The 19804-nt window shown below is 37.4% G+C and overlaps 1 protein-coding gene across 2 annotated transcripts in view; it reads right to left on the bottom strand.

Annotated features, from left to right (window-relative positions):
- The window catches only part of POLR3B (RNA polymerase III subunit B), a 114527-nt gene that overhangs the window by 74808 nt on the left and 19915 nt on the right, over window positions 1–19804 (bottom strand). For both annotated transcript variants that reach the window (XM_036866519.1, XM_036866520.1), the window contains exons 9-12: window positions 19260–19368; window positions 11325–11447; window positions 5632–5751; window positions 525–659 (exon numbers count right to left, since the gene is read on the bottom strand). In XM_036866519.1, the coding sequence (XP_036722414.1) occupies window positions 525–659; window positions 5632–5751; window positions 11325–11447; window positions 19260–19368 (487 nt within the window). The remainder of the gene's footprint in view (window positions 1–524; window positions 660–5631; window positions 5752–11324; window positions 11448–19259; window positions 19369–19804) is intronic.

The following is a 19804-nucleotide window of genomic DNA, read 5'->3' as shown; positions in this document are numbered from 1 at the left end:
AATTTATCAGGCTAAGACTGAAAATGAGATAAAAGATGTCCTCACTAACCTACTTCTACTACATCACTAAAAAAGTTAGGCAATTGTTTACTTGTTTATTGTCTATCTCTCTCACTAGACTATATGGACTAAGAGAAAATGGACCTTTGTCTGTCTTATTTTCCCTGTATACCAGTTTCTAGAACTATGCCTGGCACACGATAGGAGTTTAATAAATATTTGTTAACTGAATAAATGATATTACTTAAAGCCATACATCACGTCCTACATTAAACAGAATGAGGGTAAACATCTCAAAAAAAGATATAATATAGGTAACACTATTAACATATTTAAAGAACTAAGAGTTTTCATAGCAATTGTTAAGTCAAAGAGATAGTTAGTCATGTGTGAATGCTTATACTCCAAATATACAAAACCTATATTCCATTCAACCATCTCTTCCTCCTATCTAAAATGAACACTAAATTAATTTTTATTGAGGAAAATAAAATAAGATTTCTGACATAAAATAATTAAATCACCTGTCCTGCCAACTCCAATCGCTTGTTACCATAATAATCTCTGTCGTCAACTTTATTATCTCCTTGGGCCAGAATTACTCTTCGCACCATCACTGCGGTATAGATACACTTGGCTCGGAAATTGAATTCTTTAACCTGTAATTCAGAAATCAGAGAAAATTTTTGAGACAATGCACATTAAAATTTAAGGTGCCTCAAGAAAACAGTCAGTGTTATCATATTTAAATAAGAAAATAATGAATTGTTTTGATTCTCCCTATTCAAAGAAATTCAACTAGTCTGTAAACTTCCTGAGAGCTGAGATGATGACTTTTCATCTTTGTACTCAATACCTGTGGTAGCTTTTCTTCAAAGATGACCACCATCAACTCCTTCCCTCCCTATATGTTCTATGCCATTCCTTCATTAAGAGGTGGAGTCCATCACCCCCTTTGGGTTGGCCTGTAAACTAGAAGTTTCCACTTCCTTTTTCTTAAAGTCCTGAAGTACCATGTGAGAAGTCTAGGACACTCTTTTGGGGAGAAAAGGGCCACTTGGAAAAGCAATGAGGAGCCAGAGATATGAGTGAAGACGCATCTTGGATGCCCACCCCAGTTGAGGCTTTGGATGACTCCATCCTCAGCTGCTATCTGTCTGCAACTTCATGAGACCCAAACTGAGAACGTCCTTCCCCACCACTGAGCCCAGGCAAACCAGAGAACCATGAGAGAGAGCAATAAACAGTTATCTTAAAGCCATTAAGTTTTGGAAATGTTTGTTATGCAGCAATAAATAACAGGAATGGTACACTGTCAGGACTCACCAAATATCTATAGAATGAATCAACAGACTGATGAATAAATTTGCTGCAAATGTTCTATTCAATCTTCTCTTCTACAACTGAAATCTACATGAACAAATCTGGCCCAATCAGTAAGTTAAATCAGAACTGGTTAAATCATTGCACTGGTTTGTTTGGGGAGACAAAAACCTTAGGTAACTAGGTAAATTCTTTCTCTACAACCTAAACGATGAGCTCTGAGAGTACGGACTAAGCTTCTGCCAATTCTAAGGAACATTTTATAGGCTTGTCTATAGAAAATTCATATTATAAAATTTCTGTTTTACTTTCCTTAATCATTGAGTAAGATCCCAATGATATCCTATTAAGTTTATCACTATAACAGATTAAAGAACAGCAACCGGTCTCCTTCACACACTTTTCTGCTGCTGCTAAGGAATTACACTAAATAATATAGGATGTTAGAAATTCTGTATATGTTTCCAAAAGTTCATTCTCCTTCAAAGGAAGTTTCATGTCTTCATTAGGTCAACATATCCCCTTTCTATTACTGAGAACTTTAGAATGTGTTAAAAGAAATGTGTTAATTTTGGAACGTGGTAAGAGAAAAAGCAGCCCTAAAAGCTATTTTGTCATCCTGTACTCACAAAACAATTACATCAATAAGAAAGGTTGGAATAAATCTAGATCTTCAAAAAGAAAAGTCTCTGGTCCGTCCTCAAACAAACAAACAAAAAAACCCTACAACCATAACACCAATTACCACAACACTGAGCAGAAGAACCCAGTCTTTGAGTAGCTATAAGTAATTTACACTCTCAGTTGGTATTTACAAACTGTATGGTCCTCCATTCAGATACATCTAATTTATTTTTTTTTTCTGATTTTAATGTGGTGAGTTACATTAAACATGTAACTCTTCTAGTTGTATTTACTTTTTTTGTTAATGAAAAAAATGAAGCAAATTTTCATTAACCAAATTTTCAACTTTTAACAAAGTCTGTATCACGTGTTTATTTTGCATAAATAGTGGGAGATTCTCCCAAGACATTTATAAGTAGAAATAAATATGGATATTTACAGCAGATGCCCCACTGCACTTTAAAAGGCACTTGAACGTTAACTCATTTTGCCGTTCCCCCCTTTTTAAACTACTATATGCTGAAAAGTAAACCTTAGGTCTAAATTGAAAAAATAAGTTAATACTGAGCCCATTTTTCCTACTGATATGGAAAGTGGGAATCCTTTAATCTAGTAGCTGACATCACTTTTTGGTAGAATGACAATAATAGTTCTGTTATCCCTTGGTGAACTATCTGAAAGAGGGAGAGAAAAAAGACCTACGAGAGGAGCTTGGAACACTGAAACAGAATTGTTATCGCCAAAACTCTGGAGTCCTTTTAATATTATCTTGGAGGAAAAAGAGGTCTTAGGCATCTTGGGGAAACCCTTAGAGCAGTGGTTTCCAAATTTTAGTGTGCATCATAATCATTGCAGGGCCTGTTAGAACAGACTGCTGGGCCCCACTCCCAGAGTGTCTGACTCAGTATGTCTGTGGTAGAGTCCAAGAACTTCTGGCAAGTTCCCAGGTGATGCTGACTCTACTACGTAGTCTGAAACACTCTCACTTCCAAGGAACTGAGAGGCCGGGCTTCGGAGCCAAAGCCTCAAGTACAAGTGAAGGGACTGCTGAGCATCCTGCCCATCTCTCTCCCTCTAGGTAGACACATCTGAACCAGTGCTTTCTACATTTTACTCATTCAAGTACCACCATCAAGATTACTGTCATATCTCTGTAACACTTAAAGTACTAATTATTTAATATTTTTAGGCAACTTTAAACAACTCATTTTTAAGTAAGCTTCATCTATACAATACCATAAAATCCTAAATACCACAGAAATGGATTTAATGTGCTAGTGGTATTTTTTCTAATAAATACATAATTATTTAAAGAAAAATGTCCTTATATCATCTAAAATCACCTCTAACAGTATTCTTTGGTAAATATTGTCCTAAACCATTCTGGAAAATGAAGGTCTTTTCTTGGTTTATCTATTCTGACTTTACTCCTCACTGGATCATATATAACAAAACATTTTTTAAAAATTTATTTATTTTATTTATTTATTTTGGCTGCATTGGGTCTTCATTGCTGCGCGTGGGCTCTCTCTGGTTGCGGCGAGCAGGGGCTACTCTTCATTGCAGTGCACGGGCTTCTCATCGCGGTGGCTTCTCTTGTTGCGGAGCACGGGCTCTAGGCACGCGGGCTTCAGTAGTTGTAGCACGTGGGCTCAGTAGCTGTGGGTCACGGGCTTAGTTTTCCACGGCATGTGGGATTTTCCCGGACCAGGGCTCGAACCCGTGTCCCCTGCGTTACGAGGTGGATTCTTAGCCACTGCGCCACCAGGGAAGCCCTAACAAAACTATAAAAACGGTAGCTTAGGCCCACTGCAACCACACAAAAGTACCAATGTTCAGCTTTATCAATTTACATAAATAAATTTCGGTACAGCCAGCATTCTATCAGCTAAGGCTTTTTAACCAAAAGGTCTCCTCAGCTATTGTACAAAGCTAAGTGAGACCCCAATGGAGACGTGATGGCCATGTCTGGGAGCCAGCAAACCATGGAGCTTTATGTGCACCCTATCACTGAATTAGCACAATGGTATTAGTTTCATTGTTCAGATGAGAAAACTGAAGCTTAGAAAAGTTAAGATTTGCCCAAAGTAAATCAGCTAGGAAGTTAAGAAACCCAGTTTGAACCCTTATCTCTCTGGCTCTAAAGCCCTTGTTGTTTCCACTACTCATTTTTGCTATTTTGAGTTTTAAACTGTTTTTCTAATCACCTAAAATTCAGTTCAGACACAGCTTTAACATTAAGAGTTTTCTAATTCTTTGAATGAGATCAAGGATACACATAAATGAGTGGCAGCCAAAGGGCAGAATCAGAGACCCATATTATTTGGCTAACAAGGTGTTTCAAAATAAGAAAACAATCATTAAGATTCAGTTTAGGTGGTCACTGTTCACTTCTGCAGTTCCTTCAACTTTCCTTTATTTATAATCAGCCCCTGAAGGTAGAATCTGCAATCCCTGAATTAGATCATCGTGCATAATACACATGCTAATTCATCAAAAAGCAGACTATTTGGTTAACAAGATGGTCTGACTAACAAATAATTTTATAACTTAGAAAGAGTAGCATATATATTAAATGGGAGTGGGGGAAGAATGACTCTTGCCAACATGGCTGATCTCTGTTTAATAATAAGTTAATTAAAAAAAAAAAAAATATTAAGGGTCAGAAGATGGGATTCTAGCTCGCTCTCTCTCTGACAACTAACCAGCTGGATGACAAGGTAAAGCATCTGGCTTTTCCAGACCTGAGCATCTTCACTGTAAGTGAAGGAGGCTGGACAATGTGAACTCTAAAATTCAAGGTCTAGGAGGTAAGCCCATCCAATATTTTAATAAGTATCTATGGTAGTGATGGTAACGTAACATTGAGAATGTATCTAATGCCTCAGAAATGTACATATAAAAATGGTAAATTTTTGGGACTTCCCTGGTGGCGCAGTGGTTAAGAATCCACCTCGTAACGCAGGGGACACGGGTTCGAGCCCTGGTCTGGGAAGATTCCAGCCCGTGTGCCACAACTACTGAGCCTGCACTCTAGAGCCCATGAGCCACAACTACTGAGCCCGTGTGCCACAACTACTGAAGCCCGTGCGCCTAGAGCCCGTGCTCTGCAACAAGAGAAACCACGGCAATGAGAAGCCCGTGCACCGCAACAAAGAGTAGCCCCCACTCACCACAACTAGAGGAAGCCCGCACGCAGCAACGAAGACCCAACACAGCCAAAAATAAATACATAAATAAATTTTTTTAACAAAAGGTAAATTTTATGTTATGTATATTTTACCACAATTTTTAAAAAAGTATCCATATGAGCAAGGCACTGTAAGCTCGTTTTAAGTTATTTAAAAATATCTAAGACACCGTCCCTGTCCTTCAAAACGGTGAAATCTAATAGCAGTGCTACTATATACATGAATATAAAAAAATTGTAATTTTGGATTGAAAGAAGAACCAAGAGAGAGTAAACATGATGATGATACAATACAGCTAACATTCTCTAAGTACAAATAAACTATTGATAATGGAAGATTATTTCCAGGGCAGTCCACTGGAGAGTCCTCTTTAGGATTCTCTCTTTTCTTAAGGAGCTATGCTTTAATTAATGTAAACTTGTATTCAAAATTCTTTAACAGAAATGCATGGACCCCACAATGATCATTATTCAGTTGCAAAGGGGTTACTCACTGGTACATGGGTCAGAATGGTAGAAGCCAGGAGCTCTCTTGCTTCTTCTATTTTGGTTTTCTTTGGTCCACCTCCCCACATCCTTTGCCTTCTTACTTTGTTCCCTATATATTTTAATGCCTGTAAAAAACAGAATATATTTATAATAATGTTTGAATGACATCATCAGAGAGAATTTGTTAAACTACCCATACATGACACTATAAGCAAAACAGACAAGGATCCTGGTTATAGAGAAAGCTGAATTGGTCCTAGTCAAAAATCAACATTTGTCATAAATCAGTGACAAAGAAGCATTTACATGCTATTTAATACACTGGTTCCCTTTTTATTTTATAATTTGTTTTCTTACTATAGAATTGATACATGATCATTGTAGGAAATTTAGAAAATACAGAGGAGATAGATGTATCAGCCATCATATTTAGAAAATACAGAGGAGACAGATCACCCAGCCATCTCTGGGTGGAGGCACCCAGAGAGCACCACAGTCTATAGTTAACACTTTGGGGTAGTAGTTTTTCCCCTCAAAAAGGAATTACACCATGTATGACCTCTATCCTGAAATCAACAAAGCACTGCTGAAAGAAAACAAAACCTAAATAAATTGAGGGTTATGCCATTTTCATGGACTGGAACATATAATAGTGTTAAGATGGCTTACTGTTAAAATTCTCTCCAAACTGACCAAGAGATATATCATAATTGCTAACTATACTCCTGGCAGGCTTTTTAAAAAACAAAAATTGATTGATTCCAAAATATATATGAAAATGAAAAAGAATAGCCGAAACAATCCTGAAAAAGTCAGAGGATTTACATTACGTGATTTCAACTATAAAGCTATAGTAATCAAGACAGTGTGATGAGAGGGTAAGGACAAACGGATCAATGGAAGAGAATAACAAGTCCGGAAATAAACCACACTTTTATGGTCAATTGATTTTTGACAAAAGTGCCAAAGCAATTCAATGGGCGAAGGAAAGTCTTTTCAATAAATGATGTCAAAACAACTAAATATCCATAAAGTAAAAAATTAACCTTGACCCTTATTTCACACCAAATAGAAAAATTAGTTTAAGATGGATTTTAGACATAAACATAAAAACTAAAACTATAACGCTTCCAGAATAAAACATAGGAGAATATGTTACTGCTCTTGGGATAGGCAAAGATTTCTTTAAATGGAAATCAATAACCATAAAAAAACAAATAAAAACACCCTATTGATAATCAGATTTTATCAAAATTAAAAACTGCTCATCACAGTTAAGATAATGAATAGGGAATTAATGGGCTGGGAGAAAATGCCTGCAATACATAAACCTGACGAGGGATTTATATCCAGGATATATGTATATATTTTTTTTAATTTTATTTTTATTTTTTTTATATTTATATTTTTTAAAGAGGACTCTGAAATTCAATAATAAAAAGGCAACTCAATAAGGAAAACGAGCAAAAGATTTGGACAGACACCTCACAAAGGAAATCGATAAGCACATGAAAAAGTGTTCAACATCCTTAGTCATCTGGAAAATGCATGATTAAAACCACAATGAGATACCACCAAACACCCACTAGAATAGCTAAAGTTAAAAAGACTGACAACACTGAATGTTGGTGAGGATGTGAAGCAATCAGAACTCTCAGACACAGCTGGGGGGACTGCAAAATGGTACCATCACTTTGGAAAAAGATCTGGCAGTTCCAACTTTATAAAAGTTACATACAGGGCTTCCCTGGTGGCGCAGTGGTTGAGAGTCTGCCTGCCAATGCAGGGGACACGAGTTCGAGCCCTGGTCTGGGAAGATCCCACATGCCGTGGAGCAACTAGGCCCGTGAGCCACAACTACTGAGCCTGCGCGTCTGGAGCCTGTGCTCCGCAACAAGAGAGGCCGCGATAGTGAGAGGCCCGCGCACCGCGATGAAGAGTGGCCCCCACTTGCCACAACTAGAGAAAGCCCTCACACAGAAGTGAAGACCCAACACAGTCAAAAATAAATATAAATAAATTAATTAATTAAAAAAAAATGTACTTTAAAAAAAAAAAAAAAAAAGTTACATACACAACTGCTTTTTGATCCAGCAATTCTACGCCTAGGTATTTATCCAAGAGAAATGCCAAACTGTTCAGGCAGAGACTTGTACACAAACGTTTACGGCAGTTTTATTCGTTAACAGGAAAAGAGTGAAACAAACCAAACGTCCATCAACAGGGAAAGATAACAAACTGTGGTATATTCATACAATGGAACACTACTCAGCAATAAAAAGGAACATGGGAATTCCCTGGTGGTCCAGTGGTTAGGACTCCGTGCTTTCACTGCAGGGGCGCAGGTTCAATCCCTAGTCGGGGAACTAAGAACCTGCAAGCTGCGCAATGTGGCCAAATTTAAAAAAAAAAAGACAAAAAAACCACACAGAAAACAAAAAAACAATAAAAAGGAACAGACCACATGGATAGATGACATAAAGAGGAACAACTTGGCTGAATCTAAGACAATACGCTCAACAAAAAAAGCTGGACACCAAGAAGTTTACACTGCATAATTCCATATATAAAATTCTAGAACAGGCAAAACTAATCTATGGTGAAAAAATAAGATCAGTGGGGGAAGAAGATAATAGAGGTGAAAACTAACTAGGAGGGGCATGAGGGAACTTTCTGGGGTAATGGCAATATTCTATATCTTATAAAAATTATACAAGTAAGATTTGTACTTATCAGTGTATATACATTTTACCTAAAAACTGAAATATTAAAAACTAATCAAGTAATAGGTGAGAAGGAGGCAGAGATTTAGATGAAACAAGAATGGCAAAGTGTTTTTAATTGTTGAAGCTGGGTGATAGGCACATGGGGTTCATAATACTATTCCATATACTTTGTATATGTTGAAATTTTTCCATAAAAAAAAGTTTGAAAAGAAGAGGATAATGTGGTTCTTATTATTTTGTAAAAGCAATTAATGCTTTTTTTTTTTTTTTTTTTAACTGGTTTTCAGTTAGAAGAAAGGGCTGATTCTTTATCCTGGAATTCCTGTCCCCAGTTACCTGCCTGGGAAATTTCTTCTCCATGCTGCAAAACCTAGATCAGGTATCACTTCCTCTTTGAAGCCTTTCCTAACCACACTCCTTTCTCTGTGCTATTTTAATTCCTTATGTATAAAGAATTGAGTACTTCCATTCATGTTCAGATCACACTATATTTTAATTGTCTATTTACCTGTATGTCTCTCTTACTAGATGACATGTCATCTTTTTCCTCGATTCCTAATGACTAAAATAGTGCCTAGAACTAAATGGAACTCCTCTGTTAAGACTAGACATCAAATCTAGGAATCTTCCCTGCTTAAAAAAAGGTCATTTAGAGTGTAAAATAAACTAAGACCTTTAAAACACAAGCTGCGGTAACCTAGCAGTAAGTAGTAACTAAGTAACTGACTGAGGCAAGTCAGCAGTTGGTGGGAACCACGAATAGATAGGCGCTTCAGTTTTCCCTAAACTGAGCTGTCTTCATTAAATTTTGGTCTTCTAGTTCCCTTGGGAAAGAGGCTAAAGATTCTTCACTTCTTTGAGCAAGAAACAGAGGAACACAGGGGAGCCTGGTATTCTTTCTGATGTAGCAGAAAGTCACCTTTTCCCTAGAATACCTAATAAAGTTGCCAGGGGTTCACAGTGTGAGGGTTAGGGTAGGAGCCCAATCTGTTCATAAACAGGCCAAGACGACACCCCTAGTGCATCCTATCCTCCCAAAACGGTAATAACTAATTTCTTCTCTATTTATCAGAGCCCCTGGCAATGAAAATGTAAAACATCCGTGACCAATATAACAGCAAAACGGCTTTGTGAGCAGAAGTGGAGGAGTCACTGAAGAGGGAAGCATTAAAGACAAAACAAAACACAGATTTTAAGCAATCCACTAAAGTGCCATGTCGTCAAAAGTTCTATTACGTAAGATAAAGTGTACTTGCTACATTTTCGATTAGAATAACATAAAATATTCATGTTACCTTAACTCATATGTTCAATTTATCAACCATTTTGGATTACCTGTGCCACTGTAACCTTTCATCAGTTGCAAATAATTAATCTTTGCTTTAATCCAGCATACAGAGAACAAGCCATCTCAAAGTTCTACTTCCTGTTTGTCTTTCTCACGTTAGGAACATTTGTCTTTCTTAAGTTAAATAACTGCACATTCTCCCCATCTTTTAACTGAACTTTTCTAGTTCTGTTAGCTAAAATTTTCTGTCAGTACCTATTGAAGAGAAATAAATGAATGATTTGCCAACCCACTGTTTAGCCCCCGCTCAAATAGCTTTACAGTGAAAAGGTTATCTGACCAACAATGATGATGTTTGTAATAAATGAATAATGGATCGCACTGAATCCACAGGGGTAGCATTAAGGCAAATCGTTCTTCCAAGGCATTATACAGCTTTAAAGCATAGAGTGTGTCTTCCAAAAGTGAGCCAATTCCTTGGTGTTTCTTAACGTTTTCTCTTCACGTTCTTGGAGCCCCTGGACAATGTAATTTCAGTTTATAACAAAAATGCATATTCACTAAATATTTCACTTTCAATGAAGAGCAAAATTAGAATCTCCTAAATCCAAACAACTTTTCCTGATGCTGCCTGCCTGATAACTAGAGTTGACTGTTAATTAACTACAGAAAAAGAAGGCAGTGATAAGAATAATCCCTACTGATTTGTGCTTTTGAATTATATGTACTTACATATGACAATCAACCTTCCTAAATGTTTGACTCAGTCTATGAAACTATCAAGACTGGTTTGACTTTTCAGAACACATACTAACAGATATAAGATGCTATCTCTAATAACATCCTGGGTGACAAGAAAAAAGCATCATGGAATTTATACCTTGTAAGCAACCCACAGAACAGACAATATATGTATGGATATATAAGAATTGTCCATTGTGCTTCTACAGTAAGGAATTCCTACCTCCCAGGATGACTATGAGGAATGTCACTATTGATTTACACTTAGGAAAGCACTTCACAAATGTATAACTAAAAATCCTAAGTATGGCAATTAGGGCTCCCTGTCACATAGGAAGGGAAGTGCAATTATTTTGATTATGTTTAGCATATATACAGTTCTCTAACTTCATCTTTGAGTCTTGTCCTACAATCCACAGGTTGCAACTGGTAGTGCCCAAGGCAGGTCAACAAAGGCTCTGTAGTGGTAAAGGGGTTCTAAACCTGGGTGTTTCTTGCTGGACACACTGGAATTCAGGAAAAGGGATACAGACCACATAAAACTGGATGCTGAAAGCAACTGGAAGTAGGGAATAAAAAGGAATATTAAAGAGAAACACATGAAAAAAAAAACTTTCTACACTAGAGTTGCTGTAGTTTAAAAACTTGTATCACTCAGGCAAATAAGGAAAAGAAGAGTACTTGCTATCCTATCAGAACAAAAGCCTCTTGGTCCCCCCCGCTTCTAAGTTACACACCAAAGGCTGATAATTTGTCTAGGCAAACTCCTTCCTCCAATCCCTCAAATAATGAGTCAAAGAAGCTTCTCTACCATTCCTCCCATCTCCCCAACATCCTCCCCAAACCTATACCCTTAAAAGTCACTGCATCTGATGCTTTATCAATGAGCGGCATTAAATCTCCAATTCCCTTTCATAGCAAAGGACAACATGAAAAGACACACCTGCATCTGTGTGAAAATCTGAGCTTTCTGGCACTCTTCCAAACTGGGCCCAAATGCAGCCATCACGTGCTCCTCTGTTCCAATCATCTGCACAATTTCCTGGTCACTCTCAACACCCATGGCCTAGGAAGGAAAGAAAAGATAGAATGAGTGTTGGCTCTGTGTTAACTCACTGACATTTGCTTATGCTAATTTGGCATTGTTTGTGGGTATTACTTCTAAGCAAAAGCTAGCTCTTTTCTCAGAAACGGTGCCATCTGGCATTGGCAGCCATAGCCCAAGCTGCAGAAGAACCTGAAACAGAAATTTTGATTAGGAAGAGGAAAACAAACATTCTCAAGCACTTTTTGTATGTGTACTGTCTTCTATAATTTAAAGTATCCTATGATTTTCATCATGAGAAAGGAAGTAGGGAGGTATAGTGGAGACACTGGTCACAATTACAAAGGCAAACTGAAAAAAACAAAACAAAACAAGACAAAACAGGCAAAGAGCAGTAAATCAGAAAATATGCATGGCTGAAAATAAACAGAACCCCAATTAGTTTTGCCACAAGATTAATTTCTCTGAGAACTGTCAAATCATGCACCTTCAGGCTAAAAGAGTTTTTCTTAACGGATGTTTTACCTCACTATTCTAGAGATATCAAGCTCTACTTTATGCAGGTTTTTAAAGAGATTTTTATAAAACCAAGAACACACTTAGGTTTAAGAAACCCACTTATCTTTAAGTGTTTCAAGGTGGCAGCCGGCAGCGCAGGTCTTCGTAGATTCCATATGGTACTAAGGCTTACTCCTTCACACATTTGCCTGGCATTCTGCCGTATCAAGAAATACAGCATAATCTCACTAAACCTCTCTTGGCAGAGAAGTGAAGGGGAAAGTTATGTTTGCATTAAAATTCTTCCTTTAGCTACACAGAGAAAAGAGAACCAGGGGTACTTGTCTAGTTAAACTTTAATGATCTAGTTCTCAGTTCTTCTCCACACACAAGAGAGAGAGAAGGAAAAAGGAATTTTGAGTCTGATGCAGAACATGGAGAACATGAACCTGAGTACAACGGAAAGGGAACCTCTCCAAAGCCAAGAGAGAATGTCAACAACAGGCCTGACAACCACTATTACACGTCACCTCCTCCACCCCAGTTTCTTCATTTGTCACGACAGGGCACAACAAGGCCCCTTCCAGCTCAACATTCTACACCTCTACATTTGAATGTTAGTAGTCTGTATCTTAAAATTCGATTTGGATACCTTAGGATCAGATGTAAGCTTACTGAAAGTTTTGAAGCTTTCGGGGGCAGTTAAATAGATGCTATGTCCCTTTCAGGCCAACTGTGATGGTTTTGAAAACGTTCACGAATTCTTTGACACTCTCTTCAAAAGGTAAAGACTAATTCTCCTCCCCTTGAGTGTGGGCTAAACTTAATGACTCATTTATACAGAAAAGGTGGAAACGACTGTATGACCCTGGAGCCTCGGTCATGGAAGGCACTGCCGCTTCCTGTTGGCTCCCTTGTGGCAGCCAGCGGCCATGTCATGGAGACACTCAAGCATCCATGGAAGGTCCAGTGGTGAGGAGCAAAGGCTCTTACCCTGAGGGTGAGCCACCCTCCAGCCCCAGTCCGGCCTTCAGACCACTGTAGCCCTGGCTGACACCTCGACTCATGAAAGACCCTGAGCCAGAAGCATTCAGCCAAGCAATGCCCTAACCCCTCACCAACAGAGACTCTGCTGTAATTTGTTATTCAGCACAGATAACTAATAGACCAACTGTGGGAATTAAATCTACTAAACTTAAAAAAAAATATTTTAAGTGTATAACTTGTTTTGTTCAAAACAAGTTTTGTTTAGTGAACAAATAAAGAAGTTCTAAGGATACAGATCTCTTTTTTATATGTTAATTTTCATGTTTTTTTAATCTCTGATATGATGCACTTATTCAAATGGACACTAGACACCAACTCCAAAAATTACACAAATTCATTAAGACATTTAGTCTTTCATGGATTAAAGAAGAAAGCAATCCTAAAAAATTATCAGTTCTAATTTTTAAACAAATGAAAAAAAAAAAACACCAAAAAACTGGATTATCCTTTGACCAAACACACTGAGTTGCATCTATTCCAATGGTGATGGCGTATATGTAGAGCCATCTGCACTTCCTCCTTGGTCTGCCAAGTAGCCACTAAGAAACATCAGATGAGAATACTTCTCTGTGAAAAGCTAAATAGAATATAGGTTAATTTTTACTTGTCAATCTCTCAAAATAATGTTATATGGGTTTCAATGGAACCAAAACAGTTTTAAAAAAACAATACTAAGGCAATAGTTTGCAGTCACTGTTCTCTAAAACCTTTGATGTGAAACTTTGTAACTAATGCACCTCTCTTCTCAGAGGAAAGCCCGAACACTAAAAAGAGACCTATACAGCAGGGGTCCCCAACTCCCTGGCTGTGGACGGGTACCGGTACACAGCCTGATAGGAACCGAGCCGCACAGCAGGAGGTGAGTGGCGGGCGAGTGAGCGAAGCTTCATCTGCCGCTCCCCATCGCTCCCCATCGCTCGCGTTACCGCCTGAACCATCCCCCCTGCTGCCCCATCCGTGGAAAAACTGTCTTCCACGAAACTGGTCCCTGGTGCCAAAAAGGTTGGGGACCGCTGCTATACAGGACAGATGCCAAACCAAGCAGCAGGAAAAAGTCTCACTAAAACATAAATAGAATCCTAGAGTTGAAATGGCAGTGGCTTTCTGGTTGAGCCCCCTTTCTTTAGGCAAGTTAACATCTAAATCATCTGAATGCCACCTATATTACCTTAATACTGTTTAGTTCAGTAATCTCCAAGTAAAAAAGGCTATATACTTGATTGCCTCTTTTGGTGTTTAATAATGAAAAAGTCCTTCCTTATTTGACATATGGATTGCCACTTCAAGTTGTCCTGCTGCTGATCTAGGCAGTAATTTTATAATTGCACAAAACTCTCGAGTGGCCTAACATGAATCTAAACAGACTGCTTGTTTAGGCCTACTAAATATTTCTAAGTTATGAAGCAAAGATATGCCAAGCACACGGTAAATGACACCATATGTGCAGAAAGAATGATCAGTGGCAAAGCTTTGCTCTAAAAGGCCTAAACTCTTCCTATATCAGATCACTGAAATACAGGGTGATAACTCAGTCAGGTTATCAACTGTGCTCCAGCTCCAAAGATGGAACTGACTTTATGACTATTTAGCCTTTGGAAGTCACAGCTACAAATAAATGACATATTGCTATGGAAATGACAGCAAAATGCCCAACCACTTTGCTTTACAGACATAATTCAGACATCTGAAAAGTAGCTTTTTATGGAACTCTTTGTACTCCAGATATCTGAAATCATTTCACCTAACTAATAAGTCAAAAGTGAATGCTATTTAATAACCTTATGAAAAAATAGCAGAGATAATACGTTTCAGCAGAAGGTCACCCAGTCTGGCGATCAGCAATAAGAGCAAAAATAAGGGGAGGTGCTCTTTAAAAAGTGGCAGGAAGTCTTCTCCTTGGATATCCACTAAGTGTGACTAAAAGTGTGATTTTTAGAGACAGAAAGAAGACTACTAATGAGCAGAATAGAATGATATGTAAGCTAACGGTGACATGCTGAAATATATTACGTGAAGAAGGGAAACGGGTAAGTTCTTAAAATATCTAACATTCAGAAATCACTAATTTTTCTTTAAAGTAGACAGAAGTCAACCTATCATTACCAAAAGCAGTCCTAGCAGATAATAAAAGAATTGTGATGGCCCACTTTAACCTTGTAATTTTTTTCTCTTTAAAGATCAAAAATTTCAATATAATACAATGCCCAACACCCTTATATTTGTCCTCTTTTCCATAAAAATTTTCAGACTACAGATGCCATCATAGTGCAACTGTTGAATACTGAGGGATACAAATGTAAAGGAGGGAATTAATAAGGCTGATCTAGGCCTTAAAAGCTTTATCCGTCATATTCAGACTCAGCATGGAGTCTGGAAACCCTGCTGCTTCTGTCACTTTTAGCCAATTGTTGGCTACAATCAACAACCATCAAGTCCTAATGACTGTCAAGGTCTGTGTTAGGGCCACACAACACAAAAAGAGAAACGATGTGACTTTTCTCCTATCCTACTTTATTTTCCGGGGCTTCTGACATTAAATGTGTAAGAACTCAGTAAAAAGAAATAGCATTGTCTTTCTACGCAGTCTACTGTTCAAAATATATATTATCTCATTTGCTCTTCAAACAACCCCCTTGGGTGAAATGCTCACTTGGATAACTAACTAGATATAGTTATCCAAGACTCAGGAAGATTGGGAAATCTGCCCAAGGACACATAGCTAATAAGTGGAGAGGCTGGAAATCAACCTAGATCAGTCTGATTCTAAGATACCAATAGTCTATGCTCCCTCCCAGATGGGAAAGTCTCAATAGTGGTTATCAAACAAGTTTATTAAAACATCCCTATTGTGGGAGACCAAAAAAAGTGACTATGCGTGACCAATGAATTTAATTAATTTATTTGAACTGAAAATTTCTAAATATTTATTTTAATTCGTATATACTGCTGATTAAAATGTAATGAATATGTTTCGGGAGAAAAATTTAATGACATGCACCAAGTTTTAAAAAATATATATAATCCCACGCCCAGGAATTAAGTCTCACAAAATAATCAGCAACATGCACAAACATGTATGTACAAGGATCCCCAGAGTTGTGTATAAGAGTGAAAACTTAGGGGAACAAAACAACACATAAATGTCACACTACAGGAATTTGCTTAATAGATTATACCACATACACGCATTCTATACAACACCTACTAAAAATAATGATGTGGATTTTATTAATAGATGAGGAAAGCTAGTCACAATTCACTGTTAAATGAAAAAAAATAAAATAAAATCAATGTGTATATTACAAAAGCAAAGGAAAAAAGGTCTTGAAAAAAATATATCCAAAAAAGTACTTATACTTTTTAGTGGCTTTCTGAATTTTTACAACCCAAGGACTATTTTATAATCAGAAAGGGAGAAGTTTGAAATCTCAACTACTGGCTACATAAAAATGCACACTGTTAATTTATAGCCCCATTCTAAAAAGGATTTAATAAGTCAGCTATAAATACATGTATACATTTACAAAATAATATTAAACAAATTTGACAGATGAAACTGTCTTATCAAACTTTTGTCAACTAATCAAAAAAAGTATTTAATAAAGATTTTCTGGTTTTAAGGCATGCATGTGTCTAGTGACCCATTTTCCATATGAGTGATATAAGATTTTCTGCATTATAATTAATTTATAATTTCTGGTCTAAGGAAAGCAGTCCTATGCACCTTTAAGCATTGAAATCATCCATAAACGTCCTTCTGATGCATGGTAACATACTGCCCTCTGCTGGAGAGGTAATTTTACATAGATAAAGTTTTCTTTATCCACTAAATCCCACTATGTACACAAGATACTGCACTGAGCACTGTGGGATCCCTATAAAAAAAGACAAAATTACTTTGCCTTTTACAAAAATTATAATTACAAAAAATATAAACTTTGAAGAAAGGTAATAAAAAAGTAAATTTAAGAATTCTCTCTGGCCCCCTCGATATAATGGTACTGCTGTTATGGTCATCACCATCATCCTAAAAAGAAAATAAATGGCATCATCTCACTTAGAGAACTCAAAAGCACATTAAGCTATACTAAGCATTAAGAAAATTTCCTACAACCTCCTTCTTGTAATTGCTTTTAGAATATGGATACGCCCTGAGTTAATGAACCTGACCTGTCAATATCCATTCAATACCTATGAACAACTGGCGGCTTATCAACCTCTAAAATTATCTGAATTACCCAGTATCTTTCAGTAATTCCTCAAATAACCTGAGCTCTTTATTTCAATCAACCTAGTTGTCAAGATTCATTTTATACCCATATACCTCATGTTCTGCAAAGTTGCTGCAGACACTGAATTAGTGAACAGTGAAACATTGTTCCCAGGAGAAATGCAGAGTTAGGTTCTTGTGAGCCTCTGGTTACATTTTCTTCAACTGATCAATGCAGAACCTTGTTTTACGTGTGTTCTGTTTAAAGACACCTTATTTAATATACATCATCGTGGACTCATTAACACCGCGACTGTGTTCAGCAGCACTGTAACTCATTCCTGAATGAAGCTTATCTAACACACACATTTTCCCCCGGAAGGCACACTGCAGCCTTCTTGTGATTAGAAACACTACACAGCACGTCAGCACCATGCCTGGGCCCATTTTAAACAAAAAGATCGCTTACAAAAAGCACAAAAATTTGAAAAACATGGCACCAAATAGATTGCAAAACGGGCACTTGTTTGTAGTACGAGAGCTGAAATGAGAAGGTATGGTATCCCCATGTTTGATCTCAGCTGGGAATGTACGAGTCTGGTGACTCCAATTTTTCGCTGCTCTGTGCCTGCACGTGTCTGTGAATAATGGTAAAATCACCACATGTGATGATTTGGGGGTTACAAATAAATTTTAGCAAGTAGGAGAATTGCCAAATACAGAATCTGCAATTACTGAGCATCAACTGTATCACATAATGCTGACTATTTTTCTGTTTGATTAACGACTAATACTACAAATAACCATTCATAGAATATGTATATTTAAGTCACAGAGCAGGCTAAATGGGCCACTATTATCTGAGAAGACTATACCATTTAAACATTATTTCTGTGGGAAAATGTCTTTTGGGTTCTAAGTCAACAATTCACAAACAAGATAAATCAGCTTTAAAGATTTGTGTTTATGAAGAAATTCACCAGAATCCTGAAGTCCATAAAAAAGAATAAAAAACTTGGTCCATACTCTCTGACCTAGAAAATTCCACTGCTAGGAACTTAGCCTACAGATATCCTTGCCCTGTATAAAATATTACAGCAGCTTTGTAATAGCAAGAGCTGTATATGTCCACTGATAAGGGAATGGTTAAATAAATTATGGTACACCCATAAATGGAACCCTTTGTTAAAAAGAACATGGTAGGGCTTCCCTAGTGGCGCAGTGGTTAAGAATCTGCCTGCCAATGCAGGGGACATGGGTTTGAGCCCTGGTCCGGGAAGATCCCACATGCCATGGAGCAACTAAGCCTGTGCGCCACAACTACTGAGCCTGCGCTATAGAGCCCGCGAGCCACAACTACTGAGTCCACGTGCCACAACTACTGAAGCCCGCGTGCCTAGAGCCGGTGCTCCGCAACAAGAGAAGCCACCTCAATGAGAAGCCCGCACACCGCAATGAAGAGTAGCCCCCACTCACCACAACTAGAGAAAGCCTGCGCGCAGCAACAAAGACCCAACACAGCCATAAATAAATAAATAAATAAATAAATAAATAAATAAATTTATTTTAAAAAAAAAGAACATGGTAGCTCTGTATGAACTAATATAACACTATCTCCAAGATGTAAGTTACAAAAAAGAAAACAAGCTAAGTGCAAAACAGTGTGCAATGTATGTAAGTAAAAAAAGCAGAAAAGAAACCTACTACATACTCATGTGCTGTATATGCACAGACTATCTCTAGAGAGGTGCACAAGTAACCAGTAGCAGTGGTATCCTTTGGTAGGATAACTGCGGTTAGGTACAGGTGGGTGGGAGGCTTACTAATCACTATATACCCTTTTGTACCTTTGGAATTCTTTATTATGTATCTATTAAAAAAAAAACAAAATAGATCACTACTTTTAAAAGTACCTGAACTCCAGTCTTATTAGCTTTCAATTTTAAATACTGAGAGCTTCTCTATGCCACAACTCTTTTTACTCCTAGAACTCCTTATGCTCCAAATTTCTAATTACATATGAAAATAAACCATAAAAAGAATTCTTTGTAATTTTCAGTAGATACCTGCAGCCTCACCTTAAATATGATGACAATGGGTATATCTTCTGACAAAGTGTTATGCCTCAGATAAAATCGTCCTTGTTTCACAGCCATATTGGTTCTGCTTTTTTTCTCATGGGTAGAGCTGTAAGGAAACACAAGTTGGTTGAACTACATCCCCACTTAGTTCCAAGCTAGTTAACATGCAGTAGCAAATGACCACCAATCAATAAGATTCAATTGATCAGCAATGATCAATAAGGTCCTTCCAAATACGTGTCTTTTTACACAACTCCTCTCCTGCCTCCACCGCCACTTCCATCAACGTTTTAAAACACTAGAATTGTTTCTTTAGCTTTGAGATTATGGTGGAAGTTTTGTGCGTGTATGAGTGACAATCACCAATTCATTTTGACCTACTTCACTTTGATTCTACCTGAATTGCTTTGATCTAGTGTGGGATGTATTTCTGATCAATTTTATACATTTGAAATGAAAAACTTCAAAATGAGCCTACACTATAATGGGAAAACTACACGGAAATGAATAAATACTATGAGTTTTTAAACTAATAATCCAAT

Source organism: Balaenoptera musculus, chromosome 10, assembly GCF_009873245.2.
Source record: "Balaenoptera musculus isolate JJ_BM4_2016_0621 chromosome 10, mBalMus1.pri.v3, whole genome shotgun sequence".
NCBI lineage: Eukaryota > Metazoa > Chordata > Mammalia > Artiodactyla > Balaenopteridae > Balaenoptera > Balaenoptera musculus.
The sequence above is the reverse complement of the archived record's forward strand: the minus strand, read 5'-3'. Positions and strand labels throughout refer to the sequence as shown.